Source organism: Haliotis asinina, chromosome 3 (genome assembly GCF_037392515.1).
Source record: "Haliotis asinina isolate JCU_RB_2024 chromosome 3, JCU_Hal_asi_v2, whole genome shotgun sequence".
NCBI classification, from domain to species: domain Eukaryota; kingdom Metazoa; phylum Mollusca; class Gastropoda; order Lepetellida; family Haliotidae; genus Haliotis; species Haliotis asinina.
The window spans coordinates 78,944,078-78,962,759 of NC_090282.1; the positions used below are offsets into that span (position 1 = coordinate 78,944,078).

Below are 18,682 nucleotides of genomic sequence, written 5' to 3' on the forward strand. Positions count from 1 at the left end.
AAAGGCCACAGCCAAAAGAAGGTCTGTGACTCGGGACCATACCTGCCACCGCTTGTAACATATCTTCACTGCCACCAATCAGTGCTATTAAATTTCCTATATAAGACATTTTCTGCTGTACATAAAAACTGTTGTCTGTTACCAATCACCACCTAAAATGACTACTGAGGCAGGGATTATGTCCTGGCTTCTAGTTGTTCGTTGCAATTACAATTCAGCGCCAGTTAACTGCTGGCTATCCTTATTAGGAATGAGCATGTTTGGTGAAAGGGTTGTTACAAATGGTCTCCAAGGTAGTTTGGGAAATATAATGAAACAGGGTGACTAAACTGAATGAAAAAAAAACGTATTAATTAACAGAAACCACATTAGCTCAGACATGCCAAGCAACAGTACTGATGAAACAGCAACATGCACAATCTGTTACACAGTTTACAATGTGCGTGACATGTTTATTTAGTGAAACCTGTCGTGTAGTTCCATATGCAACATTTGACTATTCATTCTCTGTTATTTATGAAGTAACTTTTTCCTTGGATATATATCCAAAATAAGATAATCAGGAAATATTTATGCATGACGTGTCATTTATTCCCCATAAACTGGATATCATTTTAGAACTTTCATAGATGTTGCACCTTGTCATTTATTCGCTGCTGGCAAAAGCGTGGCACGCCGTAGGTTTGGTCAGTAACTGCTGTTTATTTATTTCTCTGGAGTACCTAGCAATGGCAATGGAAGATAAACCTGGACTAACCAGTAGCAAAACGGCAAAGAAAAAGCTTCTTTTGGTAGTGATTGCTACGTCGAATTTCTGTGTCCTGTGCTGTGTGTCCCTTATTGCCCCGTTCTACGCAATAGAGGTATGTCCGATGGTACTGCTTTTATGTCCTCTGTTTTAAATTGTAAAATAATTCGCTATTCAACAGCAGTAACCGAAAAATCCTAACGACAAAACTTAACTCAACATATGAAACTGGGACATTGGGTATATCCAGAAAATATAATAAATGTTAGAGGAAAATATGTCCACGGTGGTACCGCTTTTATGTCAACTGTTTTAAATTGTAAAACACTGCACTACTCAACATAAATAACTTAAGAACCATAACGACAATACTTACCTCAACAGATGAAACTGGGACATCAAAATGCCTAGTACTTCATGTTAGTGACAAAAAGACTTTGACTGGACGTCTGTGACTTACTGACCTGGAGCAGATACAAGTTACATTCTGTACATCTTCTTTTCCCAGGCAGCCAAAAAGGACGTGGGTGAAACTGTCACGGGGATAATCTATGGCAGCTCTGAATTTGTCATTTTTCTGACTTCGCCTATTATTGGATACCTGGTAGGTTATAGATTACACGACGTCATGCACAATACTCTAAATTATTGTAATATTTCTGTATTCGGAAACATCGTCATCGTTCGCTTGTACTGCTATTTTGTTGAATGAATATTTTCATTGTTTTCTTCAGCTGTCCAAGTTCAGTCCACGCTCCTTCTACATTGCTGGTCTCTGGATGTTTGGTGTTTGTGAAGTACTGTTCGGGTAAAATTGGTACAATATTATGCTGGGTGTCAATTTAGTTGTTGTTGATTATCATACGGTTTATAATGTGATCAGTGGAAAGCTTCCAAAGCGGGGAAACCGTCATATCTCACGGAGAGATTCAAAATTAAATGGGCCCTCTTGCTGGTAGGACGACTGATGAGGTGTTCACTTGGATTCAGTAAACAAATGTCATGCAATCATGTAATATCAATGCATGAATGTCAGGTATATCGGGGGTAAATCTCAGTCAACAGAAATGGACACTGTTGACTCTGCGTCTATAAGTTAAAAATGGAATGGAAATAATTCTTTAAATAAGTACATGTACGTTAACCCATGAACAATTTTGCATTTTGCAGATGGATGAACCGGCTTCCTGCAGGTCCCTTGTTTGTGGTTCCTTGTCTAGTTCTCAGAACAGTAGAAGCCTTGGGAACAGCAGCAGTTCTGACATCGAGTTTTGCAATTGTTGGACAAACGTTTCAGGAAACTGTCGTCTCTGTATATGTAAGTTGCTGTTCCACCGAGAAGCCACACACTGGTTAATCCATTTTTGTCATCCGATACCCAACTAGCCATCAATCTCGGATACATTTATGTCTAAGACGCTCAAAATGACCTTTTTTATTTTGATTGCCCCACATACATACGTTTCTCTTTTGATACAACAGACACGCCATTCACACCAATGTGAACGCCACGTGGATAAGCTGTGTCTATCATATGTCCGTTTTGATTTCGGAGTTTGGATGAACTTGTGTTTATCTTATGTTATTATCATATTTTGTTTTTGAAGACAGGATGAGGTTATTTGCGAGAATGTCACCACTGATAATCGATTCACTCCTAAAGCGGTGCCTAAATGTATAAAAGCTTAAATTATAAACAGTATACCAAAACATTTCACCACCGTAAGCAGGCATATGAAAGAAGATGGTTCACTGTTATGCATATTGTTGTTTTGAGTTTTATTTTGAATCTGTAAAGGGTGGCATTATAACTGCTATTCCATAAGGTTTATTTTTCTGCTATACATTTGATATGTCAGCATCAGATTTATCGGAATCTGTTTCCTGACACGTTAACGGGAACATTATCAAATAGTCCAAAATGATTGTATAATACAAATAAATATTTAAGTTCACGAGGTTTGTGTATTACTGATACTCTGTGTAGGAGGATCATTCACGTCCGCAGGATTTATTAGGCATTTTCTTTTTTCTTAAAAAAGTCTATCTTATCTTTTGCGCTTGTTCTTGACTATATACCAGTTCAGCTACGTTTTGAACTTTTGCCTGTCTTAATCTCCTCAGGGAATACTGGAGACGGTGATTAGCCTGGGGTTTATGGCTGGACCGGCAATTGGAGGAGGACTCTATCAGGTATCAGTTTGGAGATAAATCGACAAACCCTTTCTGTGAATAAGACTGCATTTTTCAGCAAAGAAAGAAAGTCTTAGTAATGCGCTTTCATCTTACAGTTAGGAGGTTATGGAGTTCCCTTCTGGGCCCTTGGAACATGTACAGTTCTCTTTGGATGTGTCTCCTACGCACTTCTCCCTACTCTGGACCGTATGTAACACAAATACATTGTGCAAGAAATATGTGTTGCTAAAGGTATTATTCCGGTTCAATTTCGGGGAAACAATGCAATAAAATTAATTAACATACACACGAAACATGTGAAACGTTAAAAATCTATCTTGCTTTTTTTCAGTGATAATGACATAGATCATACTACCGTGAAAAATATAAATCTTTCGTTCACCGCTGTGTAATGTAACTTTTATTCTTCTATCTTTTCCCATAGAAACGTTTTAGACTTGTAGCGTCATGCTGTGTGCACTAATGTGTATCATATACAAAATTAATCATAATACTTGCTGCAAGTAAGCGAGAAAATTATCCCACTGACAAAAACATACTTGTGTAACTGTGTGTGGTCATGACACTGTCATATGCTTGGGCTGCTCCCATAGCTACACCAAGAGCATCATTATTTTCAAACGTATATCTGTTCCCATTTGACTTGATCATTGACTTATACGTCCCTGTATTTGCAGACATGCAGTCAACGAAGAACTCAAGTTTACCGCTTCTACGTTCCCCCGAAGTTTGGTTTGGTATATGCAGTATATCTGTGGCTCTCTTTGCCACTGTTCTCATGCATCCCGTGTATGCGAAGCACCTTGGGCAGGTAAACGTAAAGGTCACATGCAATGCAAAACACATCTTTGCAGATTCTGATACCTTTCAGGATGGGGTTACAGAAACAAGTCAAAAATGAAAATTCAACTTGAAAGTTGAAAATTACTGCGATGAAAAAAACAATGTCCGCGAAGTCGCAGTTCAAACGATTCACTATATGTCCCCCAGCGCTTGGGGGGAAGGGTGGTTTCACAGGTTTATTCGGCTTCGACATTTGCGCAACAGGTTCATCACAGCATCCTCCACAACATCGGTAGTGCCTGGACGCAGTGCCATTTCTGATCAGACTGTGAGAAACCGCTTACATGAGGCTGCTGATCTTAACCCTATCGAACATTTGTGGAGCGGATTGGGTCGTCGTGTGCGACAGCGTGACCCTCAGCAACAGACGTTACCTGCTCTGGTTGTGGCCTTGGGGGAAGAGTGCCAACTCATTCCCAGGCACTTCATCCGGAATCACTACGAAAATAAGCTGGTTTCCGGAACACTGAAACTGAGAAGAAACCAACTTTTCCAGTTGGTATTCGGGGAGTTTCCTGTAGTTTCATCGTGGTTTCCATGCAACTGAAACTGCACCATGTCAGCATGGTTTCCAGTAACCCACTCCTCCAAGCGGGATCCAGTTGGTTTCCGTGTTTTTAATTTACTGTAGGTCTCCATGAAAACTGAAACTGAATTTTGCACCATTTCCACCTGGTTTCCAGTGCGATTCATTACCAAACCCTCCAAGCAGGATCCATCTGGTTTCCATGTATAGGTTTATTGAAGGTTTCAGCCTGGTTTCCATGTATAAGTTTATTGAAGGTTTCAGTCTGGTTTCCATGTATAAGTTTATTGAAGGTTTCAGCCTGGTTTCCATGTATAAGTTTATTGAAGGTTTCAGTCTGGTTTCCATGTATAGGTTTATTGAAGGTTTCAGCCTGGTTTCCATGTTGTAGTTTCCAACTTAGTTTCCAATCTAATTTCCAACTAAGTTTCCATGAACTGTCTCACATATAGCAAATCAGATATTTTATACAAATGCATAGTGGTAAAAAGCTTAAGGATGACAAATAACAGAATAAAACACAAATTCATAAAAGTTTATATATATTCAAGAATCTGTTTATAAACAAATAATGTTTGAAACATTCAAATTAGTAATTGGAATAAAAACATGGGAATAAATAGCAGTGAGTATGCAATGTGTCTTAAACACATCAATGTAGATCAGCCCATATCACTTGACTTCCCACTTCGAGAAATGTTAGCTCATTCCCCAAGAGAGGAAGAACTTTCTGCTTCTTCTCCTCCGGCCAGTCAATCGTTTCACAGCCTTCCTGCTTTCCAGCTATTGAAATTTAGAAAACAAACTATCACTATAAACAAGCATTCGTCAGCAATACCCATGGCAAGAGAAAAGAAAACTGTTCAGTATGGCTTGAGGTGAAATAAACTGAACCCCCCCCGTCCAACAAGCGATAAGCGAGGAGCTCAGGGAGCATTTGACCTCAAAAGTGACAAATGTTTCAATCACAGAACAGCTTATTGATATTTGATAGAGTGCAGAGACACAACAAAATTCTCCTTTGAAAGCCATAATGTATTTATTATTTTTGAAGCTTTGTCATGAGTTGTAATATTTTTCCTCGATGTTATAGTACATTTTCTGTGGACACTGATGAAGTACATGTATACTGATTTTCATTTTAAAGCATTCGTTGAAGTCCGATGTTGATCAGTTTACGCAACAAATTACTGCTCATTTGTTTTCAGTTCAACCTTACCCAGAGTGAGATTGGCTTTGCTTTTGTGGCATGCCCGAGTGCCTTTTCAGTCGCGTCAGTGACCTGGGGATACCTTCTGGAAAATTGTGTGGGTAACTATAGACCATCGCACTGTATATCCATAGTCATATACAAATTCGTTAGAATACCATGAGAAACAGCTAACGTTCTCTTCTGAGGTCCAACCGTTTACTGCAAGGATTTTATAAGAAGCTTTAGTTCCCAGGTTTAGTCGCTTATATTTGTAACTATGAAGGGCAGACATTTCGCGTCATTTGTGTAACAACAATCAATATACTTCAGTCATTTCATGAAATTTCGCTTAATACCTTAATTTGCAGAAGTGGATCGCAATTTCAACATCACTTATTGTCATTTACAGTTAAAGCTTTTGTAGCAGCGACTGTTGCACTTCAGCATGGCTTTGCAGCATTTACACCTGTTTGTTTGAACGCTTAATGTGTCCACAGCCGCCACACCCCACCACCCCCTGTCCACCACACACAGATGAAGTGAAATGTCATGAAATGTAATTTGATTGTTAACAAAATGACGTGACATCCTGACCTTTTCAGTTAGTTCATGAAATGATTGGAATTTTAAGTCATTTCACAGTCTGACTGTAACATATGTATGTATATTATTTATAAACTCTAAAATGTGTTCAGCAGAATCATGGCGAGAGACTTAAAACTAATATGTATTTATGAAAAGGCATCTCTATGTCGACTTGGATTACTAGATTCGGACCTATTTTATCACCCATTTGTCGATCGAAGACTTGGCCACGCGGCCGCGTTGGCCCACGTCATCGTATCTGATTTGCGTAGATAGATGATCATGCTGTTGATGACTGGATTGTCTGATTTTGACCCCAACATTTACAGACCGCCGCCGTATACCTGGAATATCGCTGGGTGCGGTGTTACACAGCCAACAAACCACAAACCTTTAAGATTCAAGATTGAACACAAAATACAGTCTCTTAACAGTCGTACATGAACCACTTTCAGACCGCAGACATATTCAGAAATTTGGTTAACGTTTGAAGTCTTTCTAAATTCTGTTTCTGTTGTAACTGGAATAATTTCATAACTGACATTAAACTGGCTTATGTGTTGAACAGGTTAGCTGGCATCTTCAATATTAACTACAGAATAATGTTATTCCCCTTTCAGGCATCTGCCGTTCCAGTGTTAGTTGCTGGTATGACTTGTGGAGCAATTGTCTATTTGTTTCTTGGACCAGCTCCCTTCATCTGTGTATCAAAGTAGGTTGCTTGAATGTACTAGTATGTGATCGAAAGCCGACATTCTGATGTCTAGGTGTGCGCATGGGAGTTACGATCACTAAGGTTGGGCAAGGGGACCCAGAACGTGTAAGTTAAAATTGCATCAATGGCATTTGAACGGTCATAGTAGTCTCTTAAGATGACCCCCATCGCCAGAGTTAAGTAGCTGGGGCAATTCCTGCAGTATCATATGAATAATATTTATATTGCACGAGGCATCTCGATCAGTGGGCGTCGAAGGCGTTTGCACGTTGATAGCCTGAACAAATTTGGTTAACCCTAACGTGGAACAGTTTTGGGTGGAATTGAAATATTGTCAGTGAGCTGAAGGCCGACCTCACTGTGTAGATACATTGAGCACGATTTAATTTTTCTCTGTTTCACTAACAAGCGTATTTCTGCAATGATGCTTGCCTTCTTTCGCATGAACACTTGAGTGTTTGGAAGGCCAGAGTCATTCAGTCAGGAGTGCACCTCATGGTTATTGGTTCGGGTTACAGGTGGACTCCAGCAACCTCATGCTGTCAGTCACTAGATTGCTTGGTTCAGATATGTGTGCGCGTGTATGTGTGTGTGGTCTGATGTAATCCGCTCTGGGAATATTGATAGAGGAGTATACTGAATAGTGGCTGAAGTGGTTGATTTTCTAAAAGTGATAAAAACCAAAAGAATTGTGTGGATTGATATGAACTTGTCTACTTGCACAGCACATTGTGGTTAAGCGTACTGACTGTAGGGCTGGTTGGATTCTGTTCGGCTCCAATCGTTGTCGGTTCCATCAAATACATCTTCGAACAAGCAAGGTGAGACACAGCAATACCAGATAAATGAATATCATGATTTTATTTTATGGTTTCCTGAATCATTGTGTCACTGATTTTATACCAAACTTTAACATATCAAGAAGATTTATTTTTACCTCACTTTAAAAGACATTTTTCACGTTTTAGCCGACTAGGATACAGTGAAAGCAATGCCACTCTCGGTATGATTTCGGGCACCATTCATGCCGCTAACTACCTAGGGTACGTAAAATATATTTTGTTCTGGGAAAATCAAAAATGGTTTAAATTGCGATTACAATTAAACTGAATGACGTGCACGATCTTGACATATGTAAATGAAGAAGTGTAATCCTAAATATTTCCATTTTATAAATGACACTGAGTATTCATAGATCTTGACTAATATTGTGAGTACTAATGTATAAGATAGTACACCTGTTAGACCATGAAAAACTGGGTGATGCTTCCGCCATCCTTGAAGCAGTATTGATCGAAGTTTCATTACAGTAAGGAATGCTAATTTTGGGATTCTACAATGCAACTACAGAAGTTTGCTCTTTGATGGAATACACGCACATATTCAGATCCATTTCCCGTAATGTTAATATAAATACGAAAATTGTTTCAGGTGCTGTCCCTGTTTGTACTCTTTGACCAATCGTTTCTCCTTTGCAGAACTTTTATTGGGCCTCTAGTCGGCGGTGTTCTAACGGAACACTTCGGGTTCGCTTGGGCAATGACATCTTGTGTTCCTGTACTCATGCTTCCGGTACGGATGTCGACATGAGCCTTGGCTCATCGATATATTTAAGTTGAACCATTTCATAGTTTTGGAACGTAAGGACAAACGTGACTCTAAAACCAAGAAAATACATGAACGAGTCAGAAATGTCTAGGTTAATAATAAACTTTGAGGGCAGATTCACATGGTTTACAATTTACTGGTATCCTCATATTCACTCATTCTTTCAGTTGCTCTTGTTTGGACCATTGCTGATCTTCAGAAGTAGGAATCTGCCCACACAACCAGCTCCATCTAACAAGAATTACACAACAATAGAAGGTCTAAACACAGCGAACAGTGACATCCGATGATAACATCATGCCTGCGGTCCATAACTAGCCGTGGTGTCCGGAGTCCATATCTAACCGAGATGCACCATTTTCGTCCACTGAGAAGCCAACACAAGTGTCCGTATTGTTCCATTGTTACATTACACCTCTGTATTGTTTCATAATAAGTCATTGATTCAGTTATTTGATCATATTTGAAGATCTTTGTTAAACGATTGATTTTTTGACAATTTCAATTATGAAATAAAAATATCCTCAAGTTTGATGTTGGTTCGGTTGTTAACTAACCAGTTTGCATTATATAAGTAGGGAATGATATTGACAGGATTTACCAAATACGTTTTAATTTAATTGAATCTGAATGCATTGATTCCGATATACAGTATGTGCCGAATTTTAATGGCAAGGGACCCACATTTGGTTTTCATATGTGGCTAAACCTTCACGTGAGTAATGACATAATACAGGTCATGTGGCATCTTTCAGCATTTAACTGTTGAGAGCTATATTTGAAGGAATGTGCGACAATGGAGTCAGTTGAGTACCGAGAAGTGATCAAGTTTTTATACTTGAAAGGTCGCACACTAAGAGAAACCTTTGATGAAATGGAAGCGACTTCTGGGAGGATGCCCCATCGTACGATGTAGTCAAACACTGGCATAGCCAGTTTAAATTTGTTCAGAAATCTTTGGAGACTGCTCCCATTCCTGGTTGACCTCCCTCAGCCCTAAATGAAGACCCTGTCCATCACGTGGAGACTGCCAGTTTGGAAGATCACCGCTTCACTGTTTGCCATCTAGGCCATGATGATAGTTGCGTAAAACGATGGGAGAAGTGTGTAACGCCATGATGATAGTTGCGTAAAACGATGGGAGAAGTGTGTAACGCCATGATGATAGTTGCGTAAAACGATGGGAGAAGTGTGTAACGCCATGATGATAGTTGCGTAAAACGATGGGAGAAGTGTGTAACGTTTAGTGGTTGATATTCATAATGAGTATGTCAAGTTGTGTTCCCTTAAATCCACTACAAGTGGAGCAGGGGAAATCTTTAATGAACGCTCCTCGTACGATTAAATTTTTGTAACTGCCCATTGCGTGCATTGGGCAGGCCATACTCCCAAAGCGTGCACCTATTGCATGAAATGGGTAATATTTGAGTATGAAAGTAAATCTCCAAATATTCTCAATGTAGCCAGCCAGCTAGCTCATTTCACTCAATGCGCAACACATTGCTCTGCGCAATGCATGCAATTGAAATTAGTATTGCTTATATGACTTGTCTTTAATAACGTAAATTATAATATCTAATGAACAGACTGTAATATTAGGCAGAGTGAGAGTAAATTGAAGGCGTGGAACATGGAATGCAAGCCCTACAATGGTCTGCACGATACCCAGGGTAGCCACACACGATACTGACTTTGATGTATCCTAATCGTACCAGTTTTGGTGATTTTGTTTTGACCATATATGTCAAGTTTGAACTCAGTCCTCTGATTTGGTTGTTTACTAGAACGAATTCAAGTGTGTGCTTTACGAAACCTTTACCGGTGTTGTTTCTTTTGAGGTTCAGTATATATTGAAATGTTATTAGTCTGGGACTATTTTAAACTGTAACGGTTGTCACAGTGGCCAAAATAGCCAAGACAAGAATGGTGTACTTTTGGGGAAAAGGCAAGACGCAGATTACAGACTGTTTGGGCGGTTGAGCTGGGACGATTATGTAGGTAGGTAGGTATGGATGGATGGATGGATGCATGCATGCATGAACCCTGTTAGCCTCTCATTCATATTTGCATATTTATTGAAGATAAGTGTATACATTTTTTTAATTAGATGTGTTTTCATTAACTCAACATCTATCGCATGCCAATGAAATTTTGGGAACAGTATCGTATACATGACAGCACCTGTTCAATGACATTAATGTGACATTTCATTGAAACATGTGTCTGATTATTATGACAAAAGTCCATTTGTGCTGACTACGAGGCTATTCCATCCATGATTGGCGTTAAATATCAATATTTTAGGGTAAAAGGAAAAGGAGCCCTCATATGCTTTTCAAATATGTATTTGTAGGTTACTTACCTTGATTTTGCCTGTCTTGATTAAAACAAACTCGCAAAACTGCGCAGCATATATTTAACTTACTATCTGGATGAATTAATTAAAGTGAAAATCTAAAAGCGAACATAATAAAAGACTGATTCATTCTGCAGTGCGGATACCTTTGGCCGTTAATTTGTTTCGGACAAAAGAAACTACACCCCTGACCCATCTCCTCATTGACCACGCGTTAAGTACCGGGTTACAACTGGTCTCTAGTAACCCATGCTTGTCGCAAGAGGTGACTAAGGGCATCGGGTGGTCGGGCTCATACTTGGTTGATACATGCCAACGTATCCCAGTTGCTTCAAGCGATGATCATGATGTTGATCACCGGATTGTCTGGTCCCGATTCGAATATTTACGGTTCAACCAACCAACAATCTCTTTGTGTCTGACGTTGAAGCTGACATTGAGGTATTGCCGTCCATTCCCGAAAGAAGACTTGTTCCACTGCATAACAAGTAAATGGGTTGTCTGGCGTCTTCTGTAAGCCATAATGTTCCAAACATGAGACCTGCTAGCGACTTGTGACGTACGAAATCACGCCAACGGCACTGGAACAATGTATTCTAGCATTATCGTCCGTTAAGACTGGTCTCAAAGTCCGAGAATGGTCATCGAAATAATATACAACAAACCTGTTCAGTGGCAGTGGTGAACTGTTGTTCATTCTCATTTTGTGTGATCGTCACAAGGTCGGGTTAGCAGTAACGTGAACGACACCGTGCGCGCGAAGTTACTTGTTTTAAGATATTCTGTTGTACTGGGCAGTGTTCGCTTATCAACAACGAAAGCAAGTTATCGAGCTGTAAGCACAGTTTAATACACATGAGCATTAATTAAGCACCACCCATTTTCATGCTATAAGATTGTGTTTAACACAACATACTGGTCATTTATGATATGGAAACCAAACACATGGTTATAAATTCGTTAACTAAACCATCTAAAGTGTCAATCCGTCAACTACCAACACCGCGGCTACTTTCGGCTGTAATTCAAGGTCTGTGGTCCATCGTAAGCCAACAGTAAAGGCGACATCAGTATTTAGTGTATCCTCCCCTCGCACGGATAATTGCTGCAACCACCCTCCTCCTGCTGGGAATCAAAGGCCGAATGCGCATCATTGGAATCCTCTGCAATTCCTCATGAGGAGCCTGGGCTAATCCCTGTAGATTTTGAACAGGTGGATCCCATACTTGAACTTGACGTTCCAGATGGTCGCATAAATGCTCAATTGGGTTGAGATCAGGGCTTCTCGCAGGCCAAGGTAATCTGTCAACTGCGTTGCTTTGCAAGTATCCAGTACTTCCTGTTGGTATCTCTGACCATTGAGTGTCCCTTGAACGATGATAAGATTCAGCTTACGGTCATGGGAGATACACCTCCACACCATTACAGAGCCATCGCCAAAGAGTTCAGCTGCATGAATCATCCGCTGTGAATAAGCCTCATTACTGATCCAAACTCGTCAACGGCCATGAAGAAGAAAGCGACTGTCATCGGACCAATGGATCCTGCGCCAGGTCCTCAAATTTTGGTTTTGCCGATTATTAAAACCACGCCAAACGTTGAGCCTTGTGTCTAACAGTGAGTAAGAGACGTTTGATTAGACGTCGTGCACGGCGTCAAGCCGACCTAAGCCTCCTTCAGATGGTGCTGGTTGAGAGACGAACACCCACTCTCCATTGTACTCTGACATCTTTGGCATTGGTCAAGGGCCTGCGTCTCACTAGGCGAACTAGGGCACGGTCATCATAGGGAGTGGTCTCTCTCGGCCTTCCTGATCGTGGACGATCCTTGACGCAACCAGTGGTCGCATGTTTCCTTACAAGGCAACTAATGACAGTGTGATTGATATTTAGTCTGAACTCAATGCTTTTCATCAATATAATAACAAATCCGTACCCACTATGAAACATTTCTAGCGGCCAAGCCTCGGCCACTGTTATTAGCTCTGTCAGATATCCAGTTGAATGAGCTAGTACAATAACCAGTCCAGAACTTTGTTACCAAGTTGTGCAAAAGGACAGAAACTAGTCAGCACGAAACGAAAGTGAACACTGTGTAATCAATGTTTTGATTTGTCTGACTACACATGACGTGCTCTCAGCATCTACGGAAATATTTTGGAGACTAAAACAACAAATCATGAAACCCGTTCCACATTCACTAATCGACAATTGTACGATTGCGATTGTATCATAATCTTGCGGTTAATGAATCACAACCAAATAGTGCGACTCGTGAAAACGTGAGTCTTTGATGTCCTGGGATCCGTCACAAAGACATGGAAAATCATTTGTACATGAACTGTGTGGTCAAAAGCAAAGGATCACACAAGCAAATTTCACCCTGAGCGCGTAGTTGCACAGTGGAGATGCACCCCTCCACCGGGACGATTTTAAAAGCGTCTATCAAGCGTCTGTCACTCTATGAGCGTGGGCTATTAGATCACACTGTAAAGTGGTTCAAATGCTGTGATTGCTCAGGCACAAACAACTCCCATTCCGGTAATGACTCAGTTGAGAGTCACACAATGGTTAGTATGTGTGTGTTCTGGATTTTGAAAAGTCTTCACTATTCCCATGTCACTGTTAATTATATCAGGAAAAGTTTTCTATATTATGTTTAAATGGGATGATTGCTTTCTTTGTTGTTTAACGCTGCACTCAGCAATATTCCAGCAATATGGCGACCGTCTGAAAATAATCGGGTCTGCACCAGACAATCCACTGATCAACAGAACGACCATTGATGTACACAGGTTGGGATACTATGGCATGTGTCAACCAAGTCAGCGAGCCTGACAACCAGACATGGTTTGCTCTAACCAAATTGTAACCCGGAACTATACAGGTGTTAAATAGGCGATAGTCCAGTCGGTCCACCATGCACAATTTTGCTTTGGGATCTCTTGTAATAAATTTGGGTCTAGGAAATGATTTTTCTTGTTTACTTGTTGATTAAAGTCGTACGCACGAACTTTCAAAGGGATGCGATTATCGTTATACAGATCATGGGGCGGGGGAAATACTACAGTACATGTGCACTACAATCGAAATGATTAAGCAATGCTGACAAACATGCAGGCTGCTGGGACTATGAACCTTGCTGACATGTTATGGCTGGGTTTAGCAACATATCTCAGTTAAAGGTAAGTATGTGAGTGAGATTCATTTTGGTAAATTACCTCGATTCCGGCTGAATGAAAGAAAGTTCACATACAAAATGTTTCAAATGACCACCCGTTAAGAGCTATGCGTACGTTTTGCCATGTTTGCTTTATTATAATTAACACAGGTGGGAGAATGTTGTCCTTATACTGACATTTTAAGTTCCGAAAAGTCCTTTCACCAACGACAGGCTGTGGTTCATTGCATACATTTGGAAGTTCTGAAATGGTGATTTCTTCTTTTTTCTCACAAATCAATTTATGTATATTTGCCATTGCTATGAAAACACCGAGATTCGAGAGTAGACAAAAGAACAGTTGACGTTCTCATCAAGGGAAACGCTACTTACATGTATGTAATATTTCCAGCCAAGATATATTGTTACTTGACACTGATTTTATTATTACAACAGTGAACGAGTTAGTTTAGGTTTACGCCGCACTCAGCAATATTTCACCTATATGGTGACGGTTTGTAAATGATCAAGTCTAGACCAGACAATCCAGTGATCACAGCATTAGCATCGATCTGCGCAACAGCTATCTGTCACCATATGACTTAGTTCTAGTTCGTAGTATTTCAAGGAGAGACTGGTCAGAGCTTGTGCAGATTTCACGTCCAGGTATCGACGAATCATGCCGATGTTAAGCAGATGGAAATAAGATTATTATTATTATTTGAAATAACATGGGGTTCCATGCTGGGGGAAGAGTCCAAGGTTGCACCAAGATTGCGAACATGTGGGCGCGCTGTTACTGCAGATTCACCGATGCACAACTGTGGAAGCAGAATCTTTTTTTGAGTGAGTGAGTGAGTGAGTTAATATTTAACGTCACATCGGCGATATCTCAGCCAAATCGTGACGAGAACATTTAATGCTGAAATGAAGTATATATATCTATTATAAAACCTGTCAACGAAGGACAGTAAAACAACTAGAATATCACAGATGAGAACTAGTAACTATACCTAAAACAATTTATCTATAGAGGACAATGCAAGATAAAAATGGGCTATAGATTGCTAACAACTGAAAGTAGATCACCATACTAGGGACCATGGGGACTTACGGTACCTTTGCTACCTGCATGGACCCTAGTTGGATTTACATCATCCCCTCAGCCATCAGCAATTTGGGAAATCTAGCCATGCAAATAAAACGACACTTATGCTACGATTAAAAACGTGAAAGTTTGAATTTACTTTGAATGTTTGTGGACTTACGTACCCTCTCAGGGGGACAATAGTTTTACAGTACTTCAACCCCCTTTGAGGATACAGCCACTAACAAGCACAGTTACCAATTTAAACTTCCAATAATAAAATATTTATCTATTTACAATTCTGTCAATAAATCTAATTCTTTTAAAAATGCAATGATTAAATGAGAGCTTGTGTTATTAAAATGATCCTTCAGAGTTCGTGAATGAAAATACTGATCCCTTGTGATGGAATACTCAACACAGTCAAGCAGGATATGCTTGACTGTGATTCTTCCATCACAAGGGATAGAAAACGGAGGATCCTCACCTTTAAGCAAATATTTATGTGTATATCTTGTGTGGCCAATACGACATCGTCGCATGATGACCTCCTCAAATCTGGACTGACAACCCAAGTAGGTGTAGCCAATATACGGTTTTATTTCGTGTAATTTATTGATACCTACTTGAGTGTCCCACTTTTTCTGCATCAGATCACGGATATACGTTCTAATGCAAGCTTTGTAATCTGAATATGGAAGAAGAAGTGGTGTCACAGATTTGTTGAGTGCTGCCTTGACAGCAAGATCAGCCATCACATTCCCAGAAATACCTACGTGACTGGGTAACCAACAAAAGACGATGTCGTATTGGCCAGTAGCAAGAGTATTATACAGTTCAATAATTTCAATTAAAAGTGGATGTTTACAAGAAATATTTTTAATAGCCTGAAGGCAAGAAAGAGAGTCGGAATATATTATATACTGTTTACGTTTCGGGTGTCTTTGAATATATTTGAGAGCTTTTAATATGGCGTTAGCTTCTGCTGTAAAAATAGAACTATTATCTGGTAATCTAGAAGATATTGTTCTGGATGGAATGACAGTAACGCAAGCAACTGCACCACCGTCCTTGGACCAATCTGTAAATAAGGATTTGTAATTGTTATATGTATGTTTCAATTGATTATATTCTTGTTTATACTGTAATTCATTCGTTTCTGATTTTTTAAATGTGGTTAATGTTAGGTCAACATGTGGTCTAACCAACTGCCAAGGGGGAGAGGAAAGAAGACGGAAAGGAGCTATATTGTCCAGCTCAATACCAACAGCAGCAATAAACGGCTTTATTCTGAGCCCAAGAGGTGGAACAAGAGAAGACCTTTTGCTATACAAATCCTCATAAAGAGGATTGAAGACACAGTTATATGCAGGGTTAGATTCGTTAGAGTATAGTTTTGTGATATATTGTAAAGATAATTTAATACGGCGTTGTGCAAGAGATGGTTCATCGGCCTCAACGTAAAGACTGTCAATGGGTGAAGTTCTGAAGGATCCAAGGCAAAGTTTTAGACCTTGGTGATGGACAGGATCAAGAAGTTTAAGATTGCTTTTGCAGGCTCCACCATAGACGATGGAGCCATAATCAAGTTTAGAACGAACGAGTGATCGCTATAGATGGAGAAGGGTAGCTTGATCCCCTCCCCATTTTGAATTTGAAACCACTTTCAACAAGTCAAGTGCTTTCAGGCATTTAGTTCTAAGAGATTTAATATGTGGTAAAAAGTTAAATGTGAATCAAAGATTAGACCCAAGAATTTGGCTTGCTTCACAACTTTAATGGGCGACAGTTCAGTGTCTTTATGGGGTTTGTATTTACGACAAAAATGTATGCAGTTAAGTCTTTGAAGGAGTAAGCATTAACTCCGAAACGTTGTGTTCTCATATAAAGAAGTTGATATCCATAAAATCTTCATCCTGTATGCAGTTAGTTTTCGATTTAGAAAATTTAAAGCCGTTTTCAAGACACCATTTATTTATTTTGTTTAAACACAACTGCAATTGCCGTTCAATGGTATGCATATTTTTACCACGACAAGAAATATTAAAATCATCCACAAATAACGATCCATCAATTGAATCGTTTAAAACTTTTGATAAACTGTTGATCTTGATGCTAAAGAGAGTGACAGATAAAATACTGCCTTGTGGAACACCCTGATCCTGATTGTAATGATCAGACAGGGTAGAACCCACACGGACCTGGAATTGTCTGTCATTTAAAAAGTTTGCAATAAATTGAGGCAAACGGCCTCGCAAACCAAAGTCATGTAAATCCCTCAAAATACCATGTTTCCAGGTTGTGTCATATGCTTTTTCAAGATAAAAAAAGATAGACACAGCATGTTGTTTATTAATTAGTGCGTTTTTCACAAATGATTCCAGTCGCACTAAGTGATCGACAGTACTTCTGTTTTTACGGAAACCACACTGTATATCTGTGATAAGATTATTTGTTTCCAACTACCAAACAAGTCGATTATTTACCATGCGTTCCATGGTCTTGCAAACACAGCTAGTTAGTGAAATAGGTCGATAATTGGACGGATCCGTATGATCACGTCCAGGTTTAGGTATTGGTACTACTATGGCGTCACGCCATGATGGAGGAAAGTTACCCGATGTCCAAATATCATCAAAATTATTGAGAAGAGTTTCTAGGCAGGATTCCGGTAATGTATGTTATCAGCTCCAGTAGCAGTGTCATGAGCGTGATCAAGAGCAGTATGGAGTTCATGAATAGAAAACGTTTCATTATAATCTTCCCCATTATCAGAATTGAAATTAATAGTTTTCTTTTCTTGTTGTTTTTGATATTGCTGGAACTTTGGAACATAATTTGAAGAGGAAGAGTGTTTAGCAAGGGTTTCACCTAGTTTATTAGCAATATCTGATTTATCAGTAAGCAATTGATCTCCATGTTTAAGATGATGGACAGTAGATTTAGTACCTTTACCTTTGATTTTCTGGCCCATGTTCCATACCTTGGACATGGGTGTCCGAGAATTTATTTTGGACACATAATTTTGCCAAGATTGGCGTTTGTTTTGTTTAAAAGTACGCCGTGCTTTAGCATTTAAAAGTCTAAATTTATTTAAATTATGCACCATAGGATGGCGACGGAAATAATGTTCTGCTTTTTTCCTTGCCTTCCTAGCTTGTTTGCACTCATCGTTGAACCATGGTTTTCTTATGTGTGGAACTACAGAGGAATTTGGTATACGCTCATCAGCTATGGAATTCAGTTCATCGGAAAAAGATTTAATAGCATCAGGAACGTCAATAAAACGGTCGGGTTTAACTTTTTCAGCACACAGTGTTTCATATAAAGCCCAGTTAGCCTTTTTAAAATTCCGTCTTGATGATGGAGGAACATCAGATGGAGTCTTTTTTTGAAGCTGAAGAAGATGGAACACAATGAGTTCAGTTTTATCATCATTTAACTTGAGATAATTTGATAACATCCATCTCTTGATGCAATCAGCAAATTTTTTTCTACTTTTGAAAAGGAGAACTTGGCTGAAGATGCGTTAGATGGCTTGAAGGATAGATGGACTTGGGTATCATCGTCATAGAGATGCATACTTAAGTTGTAGGACCTCACAATATCACCAAGGGGAGATGTGTAACATGTGAAAAGTAGGGGGCCTAGGACGGAGCCCTGAGGC

General features: G+C 39.6%; 1 protein-coding gene across 1 annotated transcript; it reads left to right on the forward strand.

Annotated features, from left to right (window-relative positions):
* The first annotated feature begins 616 nt into the window (after nt 1-616).
* LOC137278528 (MFS-type transporter SLC18B1-like) lies at nt 617-8,947 on the forward strand. Its single transcript, XM_067810913.1, has 13 exons — nt 617-863; nt 1,257-1,352; nt 1,483-1,556; nt 1,919-2,066; nt 2,873-2,941; nt 3,040-3,130; nt 3,622-3,755; nt 5,522-5,620; nt 6,711-6,802; nt 7,531-7,626; nt 7,774-7,848; nt 8,284-8,377; nt 8,581-8,947. Exons 1-13 carry the CDS (start codon nt 630-632, stop codon nt 8,701-8,703), a joined length of 1,425 nt encoding a protein of 474 aa, XP_067667014.1. The 5' UTR covers nt 617-629; the 3' UTR covers nt 8,704-8,947.
* Nucleotides 8,948-18,682: the final 9,735 nt, after the last annotated feature.